This window comes from Nilaparvata lugens, chromosome 7 (assembly GCF_014356525.2).
Source record: "Nilaparvata lugens isolate BPH chromosome 7, ASM1435652v1, whole genome shotgun sequence".
Taxonomy (NCBI): Eukaryota; Metazoa; Arthropoda; class Insecta; order Hemiptera; family Delphacidae; genus Nilaparvata; species Nilaparvata lugens.
Window position 1 is genome coordinate 62,188,325 of NC_052510.1, and position 17,141 is coordinate 62,205,465.

The 17,141-nt window shown below is 37.8% G+C and overlaps 1 protein-coding gene across 1 annotated transcript in view; it reads right to left on the reverse strand.

Annotated features, from left to right (window-relative positions):
• LOC111062445 (polycomb protein SCMH1) overlaps positions 1-16,092 on the reverse strand; it is a 60,410-nt gene extending 44,318 nt beyond the window's left edge. The window contains 3 exon segments of the mRNA XM_039433331.1: positions 10,112-10,257; positions 13,820-13,866; positions 15,868-16,092. Coding sequence (XP_039289265.1) covers positions 10,112-10,257; positions 13,820-13,853 — 180 coding nt within the window. The 5' untranslated portion in view covers positions 13,854-13,866; positions 15,868-16,092.
• Between the last annotated feature and the right edge of the window lie 1,049 nt (positions 16,093-17,141).

Consider the following 17,141-nt stretch of genomic DNA (forward strand, 5'->3'; position numbering starts at 1 on the left):
AAGACAGGAAAGTCTTCATTAGGAAACTAAAGTACTACCTAAGCAATAGACCATACTACAGCCTGGACGAGTTTGTAGACGAGCACGCCTACAGACTATGAGGAATAAACGACCCCAACAGAAGGGAAGATGAAAATGACGAATACCGCAGCCCCTGACTGCTGGTAAAGACCAAGACCACAGAAGTATCAACTTATCCACGTACTAATTAGGAAAATTATTAATCTTAAAAACAAACAGAAGATAATCTAATTCAGACTGCGTCTCAAAAATAATTATGTCTTCTATTTTTCAATGGTATTTTAATAAATTTTTCCTCAAATTATCAACTTATCAAGCTAATAAAGCTAAATGTGGCTTAAATCTTGTTTGGAAATCATACTCAAATTATTGCCAACCTATAAAAATTGGAGACTATAACACTGTTCTTCAATCTTCAATCTTCAATCTTCATTTGTAGGACCATTAACCAGCCAGATGAGCTGGGTTGGTCATCACGTCAAAAATACAATATCGCACAGAAAGTTTTTGACAACACTGTCACGTCAAAAAATAAAACATAATGGCATAGATGGCTAAACACGGTGATGGCCACTAAATGTCAACTGTAGACTCCTGAAAAAATTCACTCAAGGAGTAGTATGGTCTGGCACGCAGCCAGGACTTGAGTCTCCTCTTAAACTCACTGTCACTCAAATGACGCACAGATGGAGGTAGCATATTAAACATTTAATAGCGATATTGGGATAACAGTTCTGAGCCTTACTTAGCCTACATCGAGGAACATTGACTTCGAGAGCATTTCGAAGTGAGTAGGCACTCTGCAACCCCCTCAAATTCACTGTCAGATTGGTATTCCTAATACCAACCAGGGAAGCAAAGATGAACTGGCTAAAAACTGTGAGAATCCCGAGTCTGGCGAAGAGTGGCCTACAGTGCTCCAGATGACCACTGGATGATAATATCCGAACTGCCCTCTTCTGCAGCATAAGAATACTCTCACAGTGTGAAGAGTGTCCCCACAGCAGTATTCCATATATAATGTGACTATGGAACAGTGAATAATAGGCCATAATCAAATGTTCCTCAGTCAGCAAGCACCTCAGTCTTCTCAACAGGTAGATCACACGAGACAGTCTTCTGCATACAGCATCCACATGAGCACTCCATGTTAACTTTGGATCGATGTTAAATCCCAGAAGCTTCAACGGTTCATTCAATGAATGATTGAAGTGGTTTCTCAGAGTGCACATGATATTCTGTGTCTTGCCGACGTTGAGCAACAGCTTGTTCTCCTGAAACCAGCGTTCTGCACCAGCAAAGGACTCCTCCAACTCAAGGGTGGCAGCTGCAGGCGAGGATCCTCTCCCAACAAGGGTTGTGTCATCCGCAAACAGCAGCTCACTTCCGCCGACTCTCAAATCGTCATATGCAGGATGAACAGGACTGGCCCCAGGACAGAGCCCTGCGGTACCCCATGCCGTACATGCAGTTCGCCAGATGATGCACCCCGAACATTCACTATCTGCCTTCTGTCAGAAAGATAGGACTTGAAAGTGTCAGCAACAATGTCCGTTATACCATACTGACTCAACTTTCCAAGGAGAAGCTCATGAGACACACAGTCAAAAGCACGAAAAAAGCACTGTTATAACAGTATTATTTTAAACTCTAGCAACTCCTGTTTTTACCAAGTTTAGTTTAGAAAATTCCCACACATGTGCAGATTAAAAAAAGATTCAGCTGATTATACTAAATTACGTCATAACAATATCAAAACCCCAATACAAAACCAATTTGGTCAATTCAGCACATGTGATCATAATCAACAAGGCATAAAGGTAAACAAACGATGCTTTATTTTGCAGTTTTTGAGAGATGAAAACATCTAACCCTATCTCAATTAAACTAGTAGAGAAAAGCCTAAGAATAACCTTCAAATAATCAGCAATAAACAGAGTTGACAAGTGATTAAGTTTTGAAGCTGATATTCAAATTGGAAAAGCTTTAAAAATCTGTCAAGAAAGTTTCAATCGTAAGTTTAATCCATCTTGTCTTTAACAAATCAATACTGGAACTGAAGTTTTAACTTTCAAGATCACTTCTGAAAAAAAAACAGTATATGCTAACAAAATATTCAACAGAGAAACTACAAATTACAGACGAACGTGAGTTGATTCAACGGCATGAGCTTCAGACAAACAAAACTAAAGATGATATGAAATAGAAAACCATAATCATTAATCAAATCTTTATTTTGTATTGTAAATCAGTACAAGTTGGCTCTTCAAGTGCTATAAAGACATTTATATTAATTATGAAACAATGCCAATTTCCATTGTTGTCGACAAGTGATAAACATCATGTACACAATTCTAACGGGAATCAAGTTTTGTGAAAATCTCAATTTTAATTGTGGAAAAACTTCAAGATTTGTTTCAATTTTTGATTTTGTCAACATTCTTTAGTTTGAGTCAAGAGTTTTACATCTGAAAAAAATAACATTCAAGGGTTCAAGTACTCAATTTTTGATTTCAACATTCTCTAGTTTGAGTCAAGAGTTTTATATCTGATAAGAAAAAACATTCAAGGCTTCAAGTAGACTCTGATTTTTCATTTTGTGATGACAACTTCATAGTTTGTGACACTTCATGATTTGTGTCGTGCTTCAATTTTCAAATGGTGGCTCTATTTTATACTACAATTCAAGACTCCAACTACGGCTTTTGTAACTCCTTTGCACATCGACATTAGTTGTGCACAGCGCCAGATAACCAATCAAAAGAGCCACATTTAAGTTAATTTTTAGTGATCAAACAATATTCATACAAACAAAACTAGAAAGGTGTAGAGCACTGTTCATCAACGCATCGATGACAGACGTTTTCCTAATTTGAACCAAAATCAAACAGCATTTTAAAAGACATTGATGACAAGGTGTTTTCTAATTTAAACCAAAGACAAACAGCAATTTGAAAAGATAAGTTGCTTCCTAATTAGAACCAAAATCAAACAAAAATTTGCAAAAAGACATTGATGAAAAGGTATTTCCTAATATTTGAACCAGAATCAAACAGCTATTTGAAAATACATCGATGACGAATTGTGTTCTAGTTTAAACCAAAACCAACGATGAAACTACCAAAACAAGAGTTCAAAGTGATGACCCGCATCAAACTGATCCAATTCTGGACATGCTTCGTCGGTATAGTCCTCACCCATCCCCGCCACATGAACATCTGGTCAGTATTCTGGGCCATCATGCTCATGTACCTACCAATGGTGGTTGGAGTCTGCGAAATCATCATGCTGCGCCTGCGCGCATTCAAAGACTACGGCCAACTCATATTCCACGTGTTCGTCTGCTTTCTATGGCTGCTAGGCTTAGGGCTACTCACGTACATTTGGTTAACCGAAGACAACCTGACCACCCTCAGCCATATACTGTACTACATGAATCTATTCCTAGGTTTCCTATTTTTGGTGGAGATCGGAATCTTCGTGCATGTTGTTCGAGCTAGAATCAACTTTTTGAAAATGATCGACAAGGAAATCGACGCTAGAGAGAGACAGGAACAGGAGGGGTCCATATCGAGATCGTCGATAACTTTGACACGCTCTGAATTCGTGTCACGTGAGACAATTTTGGAGAAGGAAAAACGAGAGCTGATTCAGAGCATCAAGGTGCGACTGGAGAACGAGATGAAAATGCGGGAAAGCGAGGAATTGGGTTCGGGGAAAAGTCGGAACAGAAGCGTGGAATTGGCGGTGATAAACGGTGTAACAGATGAAACAATGTTGGAGGATAGGAAAAGTGAGCAAGTTGCAACAACGTCAAAAGCCGGCAGTTTTGTAGATGATTTGACAACAGCGAAGAGTAGTGACGATCATTCTATAGAGTACTTGAGGAGCAGAAGTTATGAGATACATTCTGGAGAAGAACCCAGGACATCGAAGACTGGCGAGGATGGTCTGACAGAAGATCCTAAGGATCCAAGTGCATCGAAGACTAAAATAGACAATCCACCAGTTATCGATGATAATGGAGAAACTTCTAAAGATCCGACAACTAAAGGAACTAGACGTACTTCTTCAGAAGACACGAAACTTGATGATGACCCAAAAACTATACAAGATTCGACAACTCAGCCTAGCCAGGAACCTTCTGAAGCGACTCCATCAAAATCTGGTGGCGAAAATACAGGAGACGACCAAGCGGCACCTCCAAACGAGACAGAGCCGATAGTAGAAGAAGATGTCAAAGTAGAGGAGGATGGAAGTAAGAGTTCAAAGAAAGAGGAGGAAACGAACAATGGAGAAGACGCGGTAGAAGAGCCGAAAACCGATAAATATTCTGAGGAAAGGAACGATAATGTAAAATAGCTTATTGGTTGCTTAGCAACGAAACGTGCTTTGCTAAGACAATTCTCGATGATCGATACATTTTATTTCGGAGTAACTATGTGGGGCACATTGCTCAGAGTGGGATAAACTGTTCCCGTTTATGAGTTATAATGATAAAGGTTTAGTATTGTGTATTTATGAATTTAATAAATATGTTCGATGTTGATTATTTTAAATATTTTTCGTCCATTATTTGTATGGTTAATATATTCTTTTTTCAAAAATGGTGGATTGAAACTATAGTGAGGTCCACGTTATAATGGCAGTGTTTGATTAGCAATGGTATTGCTATCATTCAACAAAGCGGATAGCGCTATCTCTTTCTCGCTTTGCTCTGTTGCCAGATCGTCTTTTAACAATGTAGAATTAATTGACAAAATATTTTATCTTAATTATGATATTATTAAAGAATATAATTTCTTGCTTAATAGAATATAATTATTATTTTATACAAATGAACAGTTAATATTACATCAATAAACCTGTATCAGCTACCGTCTATATAAGGCATTGACAAGACAGAGGTTCGGCAACGTTGTTCTCTTATCTTTCTCCACTACCATTATAACGTGGACCTCACTATAGGACTATCGGCTTGAGATAACATTCAAAATTGGAACATAAACGCCCTATACCATGGGATATCTATGATATAATTTTTTTCCAAAAATGGTGAATTTGAGGTAGACGCACACAGACATAGCCACCTCTAATACAAGGCCGCGGCCTACGATATTGCAACGTCGCAGTGTAGGCCTACAATCTAATACATGATTGGTGGAAAAGATCAGCTGGTATTTTTTAAAATCTTTTTCACCAATCATGTATTAGATTCTAGGCCTACACTGCGACGTTACAATATCGTAGAAAAAGATTTTAAAAAATACCAGCTGATCTTTTTCACCAATCATGTATTAGATTGTAGGCCTACACTGCGACGTTGCAATATCGTAGGCCGCGGCCTTGTATTAGAGGTGGCTATGACACAGATCGTCATCGGACGGACGGCACGCATCGGACGGATCAGATGATTAGATTTGATTCATTGTTTTCAATTGGAGTGCGCATACCTATGCGCATTCCAATTGAAAACAATGCATTAAATTTAATAATCCGATGCGTGCCGTCCGTCCGATGACGATCTGTGTGCGTCTACCTTAAAACTACACGGCAATAACGTGGGAGCCCATTCTACTGATAAAAATGAGAAAGCCGTTCATATTATGGTGCGTACAGACTTACGCTGTGCGACACACAAACGGAACGCAAGCAGGAAGATCGCAGGTCGCGCGATTACGGTTCGCGCGCAACGAACTGGCCAATCTCCCGCCGACAACAATGATACACGTGGCAAGCTCGCGATCTGTTCTCGATCACCGTACTTAACGAATTCTTGTTCGAGAAACGCGCGTTTGTCTGTACGCAGCTTTAGAGTTAAAGGGCCAAGCCACATGGAGCGTTTTTTCAGGCGTTTTCAGACGAGTCGGCAGGACAGGAAGTCCTCCGATGGGCTGATTGGGTTGGCGTTTGGAAATCAGCTGATAATCAGTCAATCGGAAAGCTTTCTGCCCTGTCGGCTCGTCAGAAAGAACGCTCGTATGGCCTTGCCCTTATTCTATAAATCTACATTTATAACGGGTGACCCATTAAAGGGAATTAAAAAAACTGTATTGGGAAGAATTTTAAATAATTGAAACTATAGTGAGGTCCACGTTATAATGGCAGTGTTTGATTAGCAATGGTATTGCTATCCTTGTCTATCATTCAACAAAGCGGATAGCGCTATCTCTTTCTCGCTTTGCTCTGTTGCCAGATCGTCTTTTAACAATGTAGAGTTAATCATTAATTGACAAAATATTTTATCTTAATTATGATATTATTAAAGAATATAATTTCTTGCTTAATAGAATATAATTTATTATTTTAAACAAATGAACAGTTAATATTACATCAATAAACCTGTATCAGCTACCGTCTATATAAGGCATTGACAAGACAGAGGTTCGGCAACGTTGTTCTCTTATCTTTCTCCACTACCATTATAACGTGGACCTCACTATAGGACTATCGGCTTGAGATAACATTCAAAATTGGAACATAAACGCCCTATACCATGGGATATCTATGATATAATTTTTTTCCAAAAATGGTGGATTAATAATAATAATTAACTTTCTGTTCATTTGATTGAAACTATAGTGAGGTCCACGTTATAATGGCAGTGTTTGATTAGCAATGGTATTGCTATCCTTGCCTATCATTCAACAAAGCGGATAGCGCTATCTCTTTCTCGCTTTGCTCTGTTGCCAGATCGTCTTTTAACAATGTAGAGTTAATCATTAATTGACAAAATATTTTATCTTAATTATGATATTATTAAAGAATATAATTTCTTGCTTAATAGAATATAATTTATTATTTTAAACAAATGAACAGTTAATATTACATCAATAAACCTGTATCAGCTACCGTCTATATAAGGCATTGACAAGACAGAGGTTCGGCAACGTTGTTCTCTTATCTTTCTCCACTACCATTATAACGTGGACCTCACTATAGGACTATCGGCTTGAGTTAACATTCAAAATTGGAACATAAACGCCCTATACCATGGGATATCTATGATATAATTTTTTTCCAAAAATGGTGAATTTGAGGTAGACGCACACAGACATAGCCACCTCTAATACAAGGCCGCGGCCTACGATATTGCAACGTCGCAGTGTAGGCCTACAATCTAATACATGATTGGTGAAAAAGATCAGCTGGTATTTTTTAAAATCTTTTTCACCAATCATGTATTAGATTGTAGGCCTACACTGCGACGTTGCAATATCGTAGGCCGCGGCCTTGTATTAGAGGTGGCTATGACACAGATCGTCATCGGACGGACGGCACGCATCGGACGGATCGGATTATTAGATTTGATGCATTGTTTTCAATTGGGGTGCGCATACCTATCCGCACTCCAATTGAAAACAATGCATTAAATTTAATAATCCGATGCGTGCCGTCCGTCCGATGACGATCTGTGTGCGTCTACCTTAAAACTACACGGCAATAACGTGGGAGCCCATTCTACTGATAAAAATGAGAAAGCAGTTCATATTATGGTGCGTACAGACTCACGCCGTGCGCGAACGCGAGCAATACGCAAGAAGATCGCAGGTCGCGCGATTCCGGTTCGCGCGCAACGAACTGGCCAATCTCCCGCCGACAACAATGATACACGTGGCAAGCTCGCGATCTGTTCTCGATCACCGTACTTAACGAATTCTTGTTCGAGAAACGCGCGTTTGTCTGTACGCAGCTTTAGAGTTAAAGGGCCAAGCCACATGGAGCGTTTTTTCAGGCGTTTTCAGACGAGTCGGCAGGACAGGAAGTCCTCCGATGGGCTGATTGGGTTGGCGTTTGGAAATCAGCTGATAATCAGTCAATCGGAAAGCTTTCTGCCCTGTCGGCTCGTCAGAAAGAACGCTCGTATGGCCTTGCCCTTATTCTAAAATACTACATTTATAACGGGTGACCCATTAAAGGGAATTAAAAAAACTGTATTGGGAAGAATTTTAAATAATTGAAACTTCTAAACTTGAGAAACATTAAATGCCGGTTTCCAAGCTCGGGATTTAGTCAAGTTCTCGACTTTAAACAGTTGGAGTCAGAAAACTGGCTTTCCGAAATGGGGCGTAGTCGCAGTTTCTATGATTTATTTTCTCATTTCTATAATTGGAAACGTTTTTCAAATATAGATAGATAGATTAAATAGCATCCACTGTCCACCTAAAACAGGGGGATCTGGAACTTGTCAAAAAATGTAAATGGTCGAACAAAAAAGACACAGCCCACAGTAACAAATACATAAGTTACAGGGAAAGAATGCATTATAACGCAAAATTATAAAGCAAAATTTAATTTTAACGTGGACTGCGACTACGCCCCCTTTCGGAAAGCCAATTTTCTGACTCCAGCTGTTTAAAGTCTAGAACTTAGCTAAATCCCGAGCTCGGAAACCGGCTCTAATAGAATTCATCATTTTTCGAAAATGACTTCCCTTAGATGGCTCCCTATTGGATTATTATGAGATATTATTCTCAACTGTACTCTGCAACATATCAACTGGTGGATTCCATGTTTCATTCCGAATTCTAACCACAAATATATGTTGTTATTTTTGAAAATTACTCATAGTGATAGTAGTTTTAATTTTTCTGCTCAAAATTTTCAAGTTTATTTCAATATTATTAAAACTTTTGGATTGTTTAGTGTTATTTCCGGCTCTTATCAACCCTTCGAAATTCAAAATTCAAAAGTCATATCTCGAATACGTATTCTCTGAGTGTTAATTTTTGGTGAAAACAGAAATTTTAAACTTAACCTCACTTTGGACTATTTATGTGCCAAAATCAAGGAATTGAAGAAGTTTTGGGCAATTGCCTGTTTCTCTTTCCAAATATCGTGTTTGTGACTGTTCTAATAATTAATAATATATAATAAATAAATAAAACTCTCCACTGAAAATTAAAACTTATATTAGATTTCACACATGGAATGCAAGTACAACCTTACATATAGAACATTCTAGCATACAGAGAAGATAGCATAAGAAGATATCCCAAAGATTGGATGTTTACGTTCAAAATTTCACTGTTTGATCAAGCCGATAATTGTCAATTACTGTCGATTATTACTGTTTTGGCCGGGTGAACGGTACAGTATGAGGAACTACCAGAGCCACATAGCTTCAGGAAAGAGTCCTAATGTGGTCTATCGGCTTAAAAAAGAATTAAATTTGGAAAATAAACGCTTAGCATTTTAGCCGGGTGAACGGCACAGTATTTGCCATATTTATTTTATTTATTTGCCATACAATAAAAGAAAGACTATACAGAAGACTATAGACTAAAGAATATACATACTAAAGACTACCATACAGTTTGAAAGACTACCAGCATAGAGAAAAAATAGCATAAGTAGATATCCCATGGTATAGGGCGTTTATGTCGCAACTTTTACTGTTATCTCAAGCCGATTAATGTCGATTTGTACTGTTTTGTTGGAGTGAGAGTGCATGAACGTCACAATATGACAGACTACCAGCGTCACACAGCTTCACGGGAAAGAATTACGTGAACTATCGGCTTGAGATAACAGTAAAAGCTGCTACATAAACGCCCTATACCATGGGATATCTACTAATGCTATTTTTTCTTTATGCTACCAGGGTCACATAGTTTCACGAAAAAGAACTATGTGGACTATCGGCTTGAACAAAGAGTGAAATTTGGAACACCAACGCCTATACCATGGAATAACTTATGTCATATTTTCTCTATGATTGATACCTATCAATTCCATGCATTGCCAACACATTTAACCTGCCAAACGCTTGAAAAACTGAGAGTTCAGTTGAAGACAGAACTGGAAGGAAAGTGTTTTTATTCGATTCAGGAGTTTTTCAGATGCTTTAGTTCTCGGTGATTTTTCGTAGATCTTCTAGAGTATATGTTCAACAATCTGTTTTATAAATACACAATTTAATTATGATTTGTGAATGTCAATTAAATAAATAAATAAAGTTTGAGAGGAGGTCAGTGGCTGCTAAATTATCTATTCTATTCTATCAAAATTGGGTAATGATAGCTTTGAGCGGTGTCTATACTTCCATAGGATTACCGTATTATTAAATAAATAAATGAATCAACCTCACCTTGTTGTAAGCTTTGCGAAACTCCGAGAGACACGTTTGCGAGCAGAACACCTTCTTTCCATGTTGAGTTGGCAGTATGTACTTCAATGTTTGTCCTTTTTCGGCACACCATGTACAACTGACCAGCTTATTTTTCGGAGGTCTCCCTACTGACAAAACATTAGAAAATACAGTTGAAGAAAAAAATTGAAAATATTTTTGTGTAGCTGGTTAGAGCTTTAGTGAGATTTACTTTTAAATTTTCAGTCCAGGATTAATGGGGAGCATTTATTTATTATTTATTTTTTTATTGATACAATCATCATCAAAATGATAGGCAGAGAAAATATACGGTAACCTTGTGCTATTCCTCTAACAAAATTGATGTTTTCTATAGCCTTGAGTACTAGTGTTTATAGCACTTGTAGTACTACGTTACTAATTCTATAGTGAGGTCCACGTTATAATGGCTGTGGAGAAAGATAGGATAACTACGTTGCCGATCCTCTGACTGTCAATGACTTCTATAGACGCTAGCTGATACAGGTTTATTGATGTAATATTTACTGTTCATTCTCGTTTTAAATAATCAATTATATTTTATTAAGCAAGAAATTATATTTTTCGATAATTTAATAATGAATTTCATAAATTATATGAAATATTTTGTTAATTATTAGGTAATTCTACGTTGTTCAAAGACGATCTGACAACAGAGCAAAGCGAGATAAAGATAGCGCTATCCGCGTTGTTGAATGATAGACAAGGATAGCAATACCGTTGCTAATCAAACACTGCCATTATAACGTGGACCTCGCTATAGTACTAGTGAGTAGATAGCCTTGTGTAGAGTGCTGACATCTCAAAACGATTCTCATAACCGTACAGCAATGTTATCAAGGTTCAATTTCAAATGTTTAATTTCTATTTTTAGTATTTAATCTTCAAGTATAGGCCTATAGTGCCAGCGCCACACTCTCGCCAAGCGGTTCGCTGTATACATCTATACGGACGGAGTGAAGGCGAGCGGTGGCATAGTAGCCTCCACACTCTCGCGCTCGTCGATATTTGCACGCACTTGCCATGAGTGTGGAAGCGGCATAATACCATCGGCTTCAATGGACATAAATTTGATGGCAGTGCGTTGACGTTTGTCACGGTCTTTAAATTAAATACATGCGCAACCAGATCATTTACGGTCCTTATAGTAAATTGAGCCTATTGGAACTATTATATAACAGCTTATTATTATTTATTTCATTGACAATATTACAAATCATAATTATAATAAATATAATATGATTGGGAGAAGACAACAGGCATAGCCCAAAAATGTCTTCTCCCAAATTTTTACAAATAGAAGTTTCAAGAAAGAATAATGTTAAGATTTCACTTTCACTTCAAATAGTTCAATTTCCACTTCAAAACTAATGACTAAACTAAAAATTTGAATTTTGATATTTAAAAACTGATTAAAACAAATCAATTTAGGGATAGGAATCAACGTTTAGTCAACAAACGGGAGAAAATTTATTTTAGGCTATTGCTATTTTTTTCAAATAAACTATAAGAATCTATTTATGTATCTAATGTCGAGTGCTAGAGGTGCTGCTACACTAGACTGGAGGTGCCCCGGAACCGACTGGCGGGGAACTACAATAGTTTTCCTTCCCAGAGATTTTCTAAAAGCCTTCCTAAACAAATTCAGGAAACACGGGACCTTTGGTTCTATATCACAGTGCAAAATAAACTCCTGGAAAAGCCACTCTACTCACTGCGGGATTTTTACGAGGAACCTCTTTTTGGGAGTCAAGCATCTCCGCATGAATAACCATGTAGGTTATTTTACTGTGATCAGAGAATACAGACACTGCCTATCTGGAAGCCCCATTCCTTGGCAACGAACTCAAGTATCAAGTAAGTATGCTTATGCCGCATCCACACTCTCGCCTAATGCGTACAAATGACGACGAGCGCGAGAGTGTGGATGGCTGCTTTGCCAGCGCCCACCTTCACTGGCCTTCGCTCCGATTTTTGTCGAGCGAAGGCGAGTGGCCAGCCGAGCACTAGTGGTCACAATGCAGTGTGGATGGCAAGACCAACGTGGACAAACTTACCAGCTTGGCCAGCGATTTGGCGATAGTGTGGACCAGGCATTACAAATAATGACAAATAGCGAGAGCGTGGATGGCTACTATGCCATCGCTCGCCTTCACTCCGTCCGTATAGATGTATACAGCGAGCCGCTTGGCGAGAGTGTGGCGCTTGCATTATATACTTGGAGCGAGCACCGCTCACCTTCACTCGGCTCGGCTTGCCTTCGCTCCGATGTTTGTGGAGAAGAGACGAGTGAAGGCGAGTGGCTCCCTACCACTGAACTTGATGAGGCACAAGTCCTGTGGGCACATTACAGTGTGGATGTTAAGACGAACGAGAACCGCTCGTGTTGGCCGACATTTGTTGAATAACTCGGCGAGAGTGTGGCCTACCACTGAACTTGATGAGGCACTAGTCCAGATGGAATTAAATAGAGAATGCATTTATTCAAATGCTAATTAATATTATTATTATTTAACGAAAATCCTAAATAAATGCTGCAAATCACACCGAAGACCTCTGCTACTGCAGACATTGACAACAGGGCTAACAGCTAGATGGAAATTCGATGAGAACTACTATCCAAAAATTAGTTGCCAGCCAGGCAATAGTTCTCTGCTCTCATTGCAGTTTGAATGACAACACGAACGCGACCGCTTTCATTGGCCACTCGGCGAGTGACTCGGCGAGAGTATGGCACAGGCATTACATACTTGTAAAGCTGAATTCGCACACCATCAATCAAATTTAATTTATTCAAGTAGTTGCATATGAAAACAATATTTATAATTATGGGGGAGTCTATTTATAATTTTTATTGCGCAATAGTGTGGGCCTTTCTCCAGAAGGGTTAGTCTATGTGCCGGGTAACCGAGGATTGAGCCACCACTCCTCGTATTGTAGGAATGATCGAGTACAACGGATGAGAATGCCCTCCAATTTTTACTAACGTACGTGATGATCTCCAGAAAGTACATGGCTGGCAAAGTTGATATACTCTCACTCTCTCTCTCACAAAATGAGGACTAGCCTACAGGATGTTCGGGCACAAAGGTTAAAGATTATTCTCAGAGCTCTTTTCTACCTCCTGAAAATTACCCCAAGGTGTGTGTCATAGCCACCCCAGAATATCAAACTGTAACGATTGACAGACATGAGATAGCCATGATAGATCGCAAGCAGGGAATTATACCCTACTGCTCCCCTCACACACCTCAGCGAGAACAGAATAGCAGATATCTATGCAAGAGACGCTGCACCTGATCACCCCATTTCAAGTCATCCTGCAGCTCGACCCCGAGAAACCTCGTCACTTTTGACTGATTGTAGCCTGACTGGTCTACCGTGGGTATATTGTATTACACACAACAGTGAACAGTGAAAATACAATTCCCATAAGTTCTAATGGTATTATTCATACTCACTGAGTGTGAATAGTCCTATTAAAACTCATTGTAATTATATTTTCACTGTTCACTGTCACTTTTATATGCAAATCCAGCTTAAACCTGCAATCTTTTTTGATCCGTAATTGTTAAAAGCAACTGGATAGTTAAATTTCACTGCGGCATAGCCACATGAGATAAATTTACTAAAACAACTGAAATTTTAATGGAATTGAAATATCATTACCTCGGTTTTTCACTTGTGGTACACTCATGGTCATGAGATTTATCAACCTGCAAAATAAAATACAAAACTTTAAAAAAAGTTTTCTTGTGCGATATGAGAGTTAAATGCATAGTCTTATCAGAGTAAAATAATATATAATAATGATATCGAGTGACCTGGCTGGCTCAGATTTTCAGGTCGCAACTGATCAATTTCAGGGCCACTGACAAGACATAATGACTTCTTTTTAGTCAGCCGGGACCGACGGCTTAACGTGAATAATTAGAGTAATTATTAAAAATAGAGTAATTTTATTAAGAGTTGAAAAAGAAATAAGGCATTTATAGAGAGGTCCACGTTAAAATGGCATTATTTGATTTAAATTGGTGTGGAGACACCTCGTCTATCATTTGGCAAAGCAGATAGCGCTATCCTTTTTCACCTTCGAAACGTTGCCAGATTGTTTTTAAGAATGTAGAAAATATAGGTATGTAGGTATCTCAATATGGACATTATTTCTTATTTAATCATTGAAAAATATATCTTCTTGACAAATAAAATATAATCATTTTTAACAAGAATGAACAGTTAATTCTACATCAGATATACCCTTATCAGCTATACTCTACTGAGGGCAGTGGCAAAGTAGAGAATTGGCAACGCTGTTCTGCTACCTTTCTCCACTGCCATTGTAACGTGGACCTTACCATAGTTCAATAGCTCTATAGTGAGGTCCACGTTATAATGACACTTATTTGATCAACTTTGGTTTTGCTATCCTTGTCTATCATTCGACAAAGCCGGTGGTACTATCCTTTTCTAGGTCCACAACGATGCCAATTATGTTTTTGACAGTGTAGAAATATAATTAATTAATAGAATCGGAATCGCTATTCTTCCATCTTTATCCACTGCCATTATAACGTGGACCTCAATATAGGCTGTTACAATCTCCTCTCTCAGTAGGAAATTTACAAAACTTAAGGAAGTCAAGCTCTCTGCACACAGGGACAATAGTATCGTCCACTAGACCTGGATTTACTGGCGGCTACTAAAACTCCAATGAAGTTATTGTCCCTGTGAGAAGGGGTTTGTTTGGACGTCGCTAATGTCCTTGTGTGATGGTGTTAGCCACTACTACTAGCGGCTAATAGTAGATGCTACTATTGTCCCTGTGTAAGCACACTGCAAACAGGAAATTTAGGACTCTTGCTATGATGGGTACGGGGAATTGGAAATGTACAGAGCACAACTGTAAATGACGTTTCTAATTCCGCTTTCCCGTAGAAGCTATTGGAAGTTACTAATATCCCTGTGTGCAGCTTGATTAGAATTGAGTTGAACAGCCCGCATACAAGGACAGTAGAAGTTCCACTAACTTAGCTGTTGCGGGAACGCGGATTGAAAATTTCCGGAACGCAAATGTACTTGATATTTCTAATTCTGCGTTCCCGCCATAGTTGGTGAATGGTGGGGCCTACTATTATTTCTAAGCACAGCCTGCTTTACGGTAATTTTTCGGAGATAGATTGCGGTATGGTCATGGATATAACCTAACTTTGTTTATATTGTAAATTTTATCAGTTTAAAGCAATGTTTATAATGAATTCATTAAAATTTGAATGGATATTCAATAAATTAGTCTAAACAAAACAGTCATTTTACCAATATATTCAATTACAACCGATTAAAGAAGTAAAAAACCAAGAGCTCAAGTCAAGTAAGGTTATAATTATTTTCAAAACATAAATAATAATAATTTACACAAGGAAATACTAAAATGAAGACAGGAAGATACAAATAATAGAGAATTATGTTTGCAAAGAGCTTAAAGCTTTGACAAATGAGTGACAGTGGAAATATTTGGTATTATAACTGTATTGCGTCTTTATTCTCTAAGAACAATATGTCCAAAATTATTTCAACAGTTTATTCAATGAGTCACGTTGATAATTCATAATTTTCTTATGTATTTCTTCAATATTTTCTTCAGTTGAGTAAATCTAATTGGGACACTGATATAAAATTAATTAGTCCATAAATCACAAAAATCATTGATGACAACTTGCCAAAAAATGTGTGAGTCGCTGTCTGTTTAGATTGGCCGGCTTCCTATTTCTGCACCCAAACAGCTAGGAATTTTCCACAGGAGCAAAAAATTTAACCGAAACAATCATTATGATGCAATAAAATTGCATATCATAACTTTATTATGCACAGAGATTGAAAACACTTTTATACTGTACCTTTCAATAATCTGAGATGATCATGATAAACACCTCCATTTTCATTTTCTACACAAACACATCAAAAATCAGTACCAACATGATTCATTGTCCATGAATGACTCACTTGAAGTTTAAAGTGTGAAAATATTTTTCAGGATATTCTGAATAATCCAGTAACTGAATAATCCTTTATTATGAATATCTAGGATAATTTAAATATTTATGTTCATCGATCATTTAGGCAAGCTGCACACTGATCATCTAGATTATGCTGCCCTGGTACCGTATTACAATTTACAATTCAAAATAAAATGCGTTTATAGTTTTTTTTCTAATTCACAATAGAAATCGGTATTGAAAGAATTGAATGTATTTTTAAAACTGAATTTGATAGGTAATTTGTTTTATACCTAAAAAAATTCATTGGTGATCGTGTAAGCTTGATAAGAGAGCGGCCAATTTGAATTTCCTCAAAATGCGCGCAGTGGTCATAGCATAAGAGAAACTACAGTCCAGTCAAGGAAATGTTATAGGGGGAAAAGTTTAGGAGACAATAATTTTTGACCCCGCAGTTCTGTTTGGGGTAGTAAGGAGATAACCATATCAGGTGTCCCCCACCACTAATGTGCCACTACCCCCTGTGAGAAGTGGGTGGTGGTGGTTCAAAGGTATATGCTGCCTACCAGTTTTTGGTTTCTCGCATATAACTCAAAAACTATGCATTTTACGGACATGACTATCCTATACAAAATTTAAGCTTACATAATTTCCTACAATGTTGATTTTACAACTTTTTCTATATTTTCCATAGTTTTTGAGATATCCGCTCTTGAAGGTGTAAAAATACACATTTCCCTGCTATTTTTTGTCTTAGCAAATAGGCTAAACTTTTCAAAATCTTAAAGAAATTTATGCTCATTATAAACTTATAACTTGAAGGGGATGTTGTAAACACAATTCTTAACTCTGTAGCTTTGTTGGGACCAGTTGGAAGGTGAACATTTCAAAAGTCCCCATCATTCCCCCTTTTGCTATAAAGGGATGAGTAATTTAAAAGTTGCATTTTTCGGTTACACACTGATATCTTGGGAAAATGCGTTCAACTGACATACTAT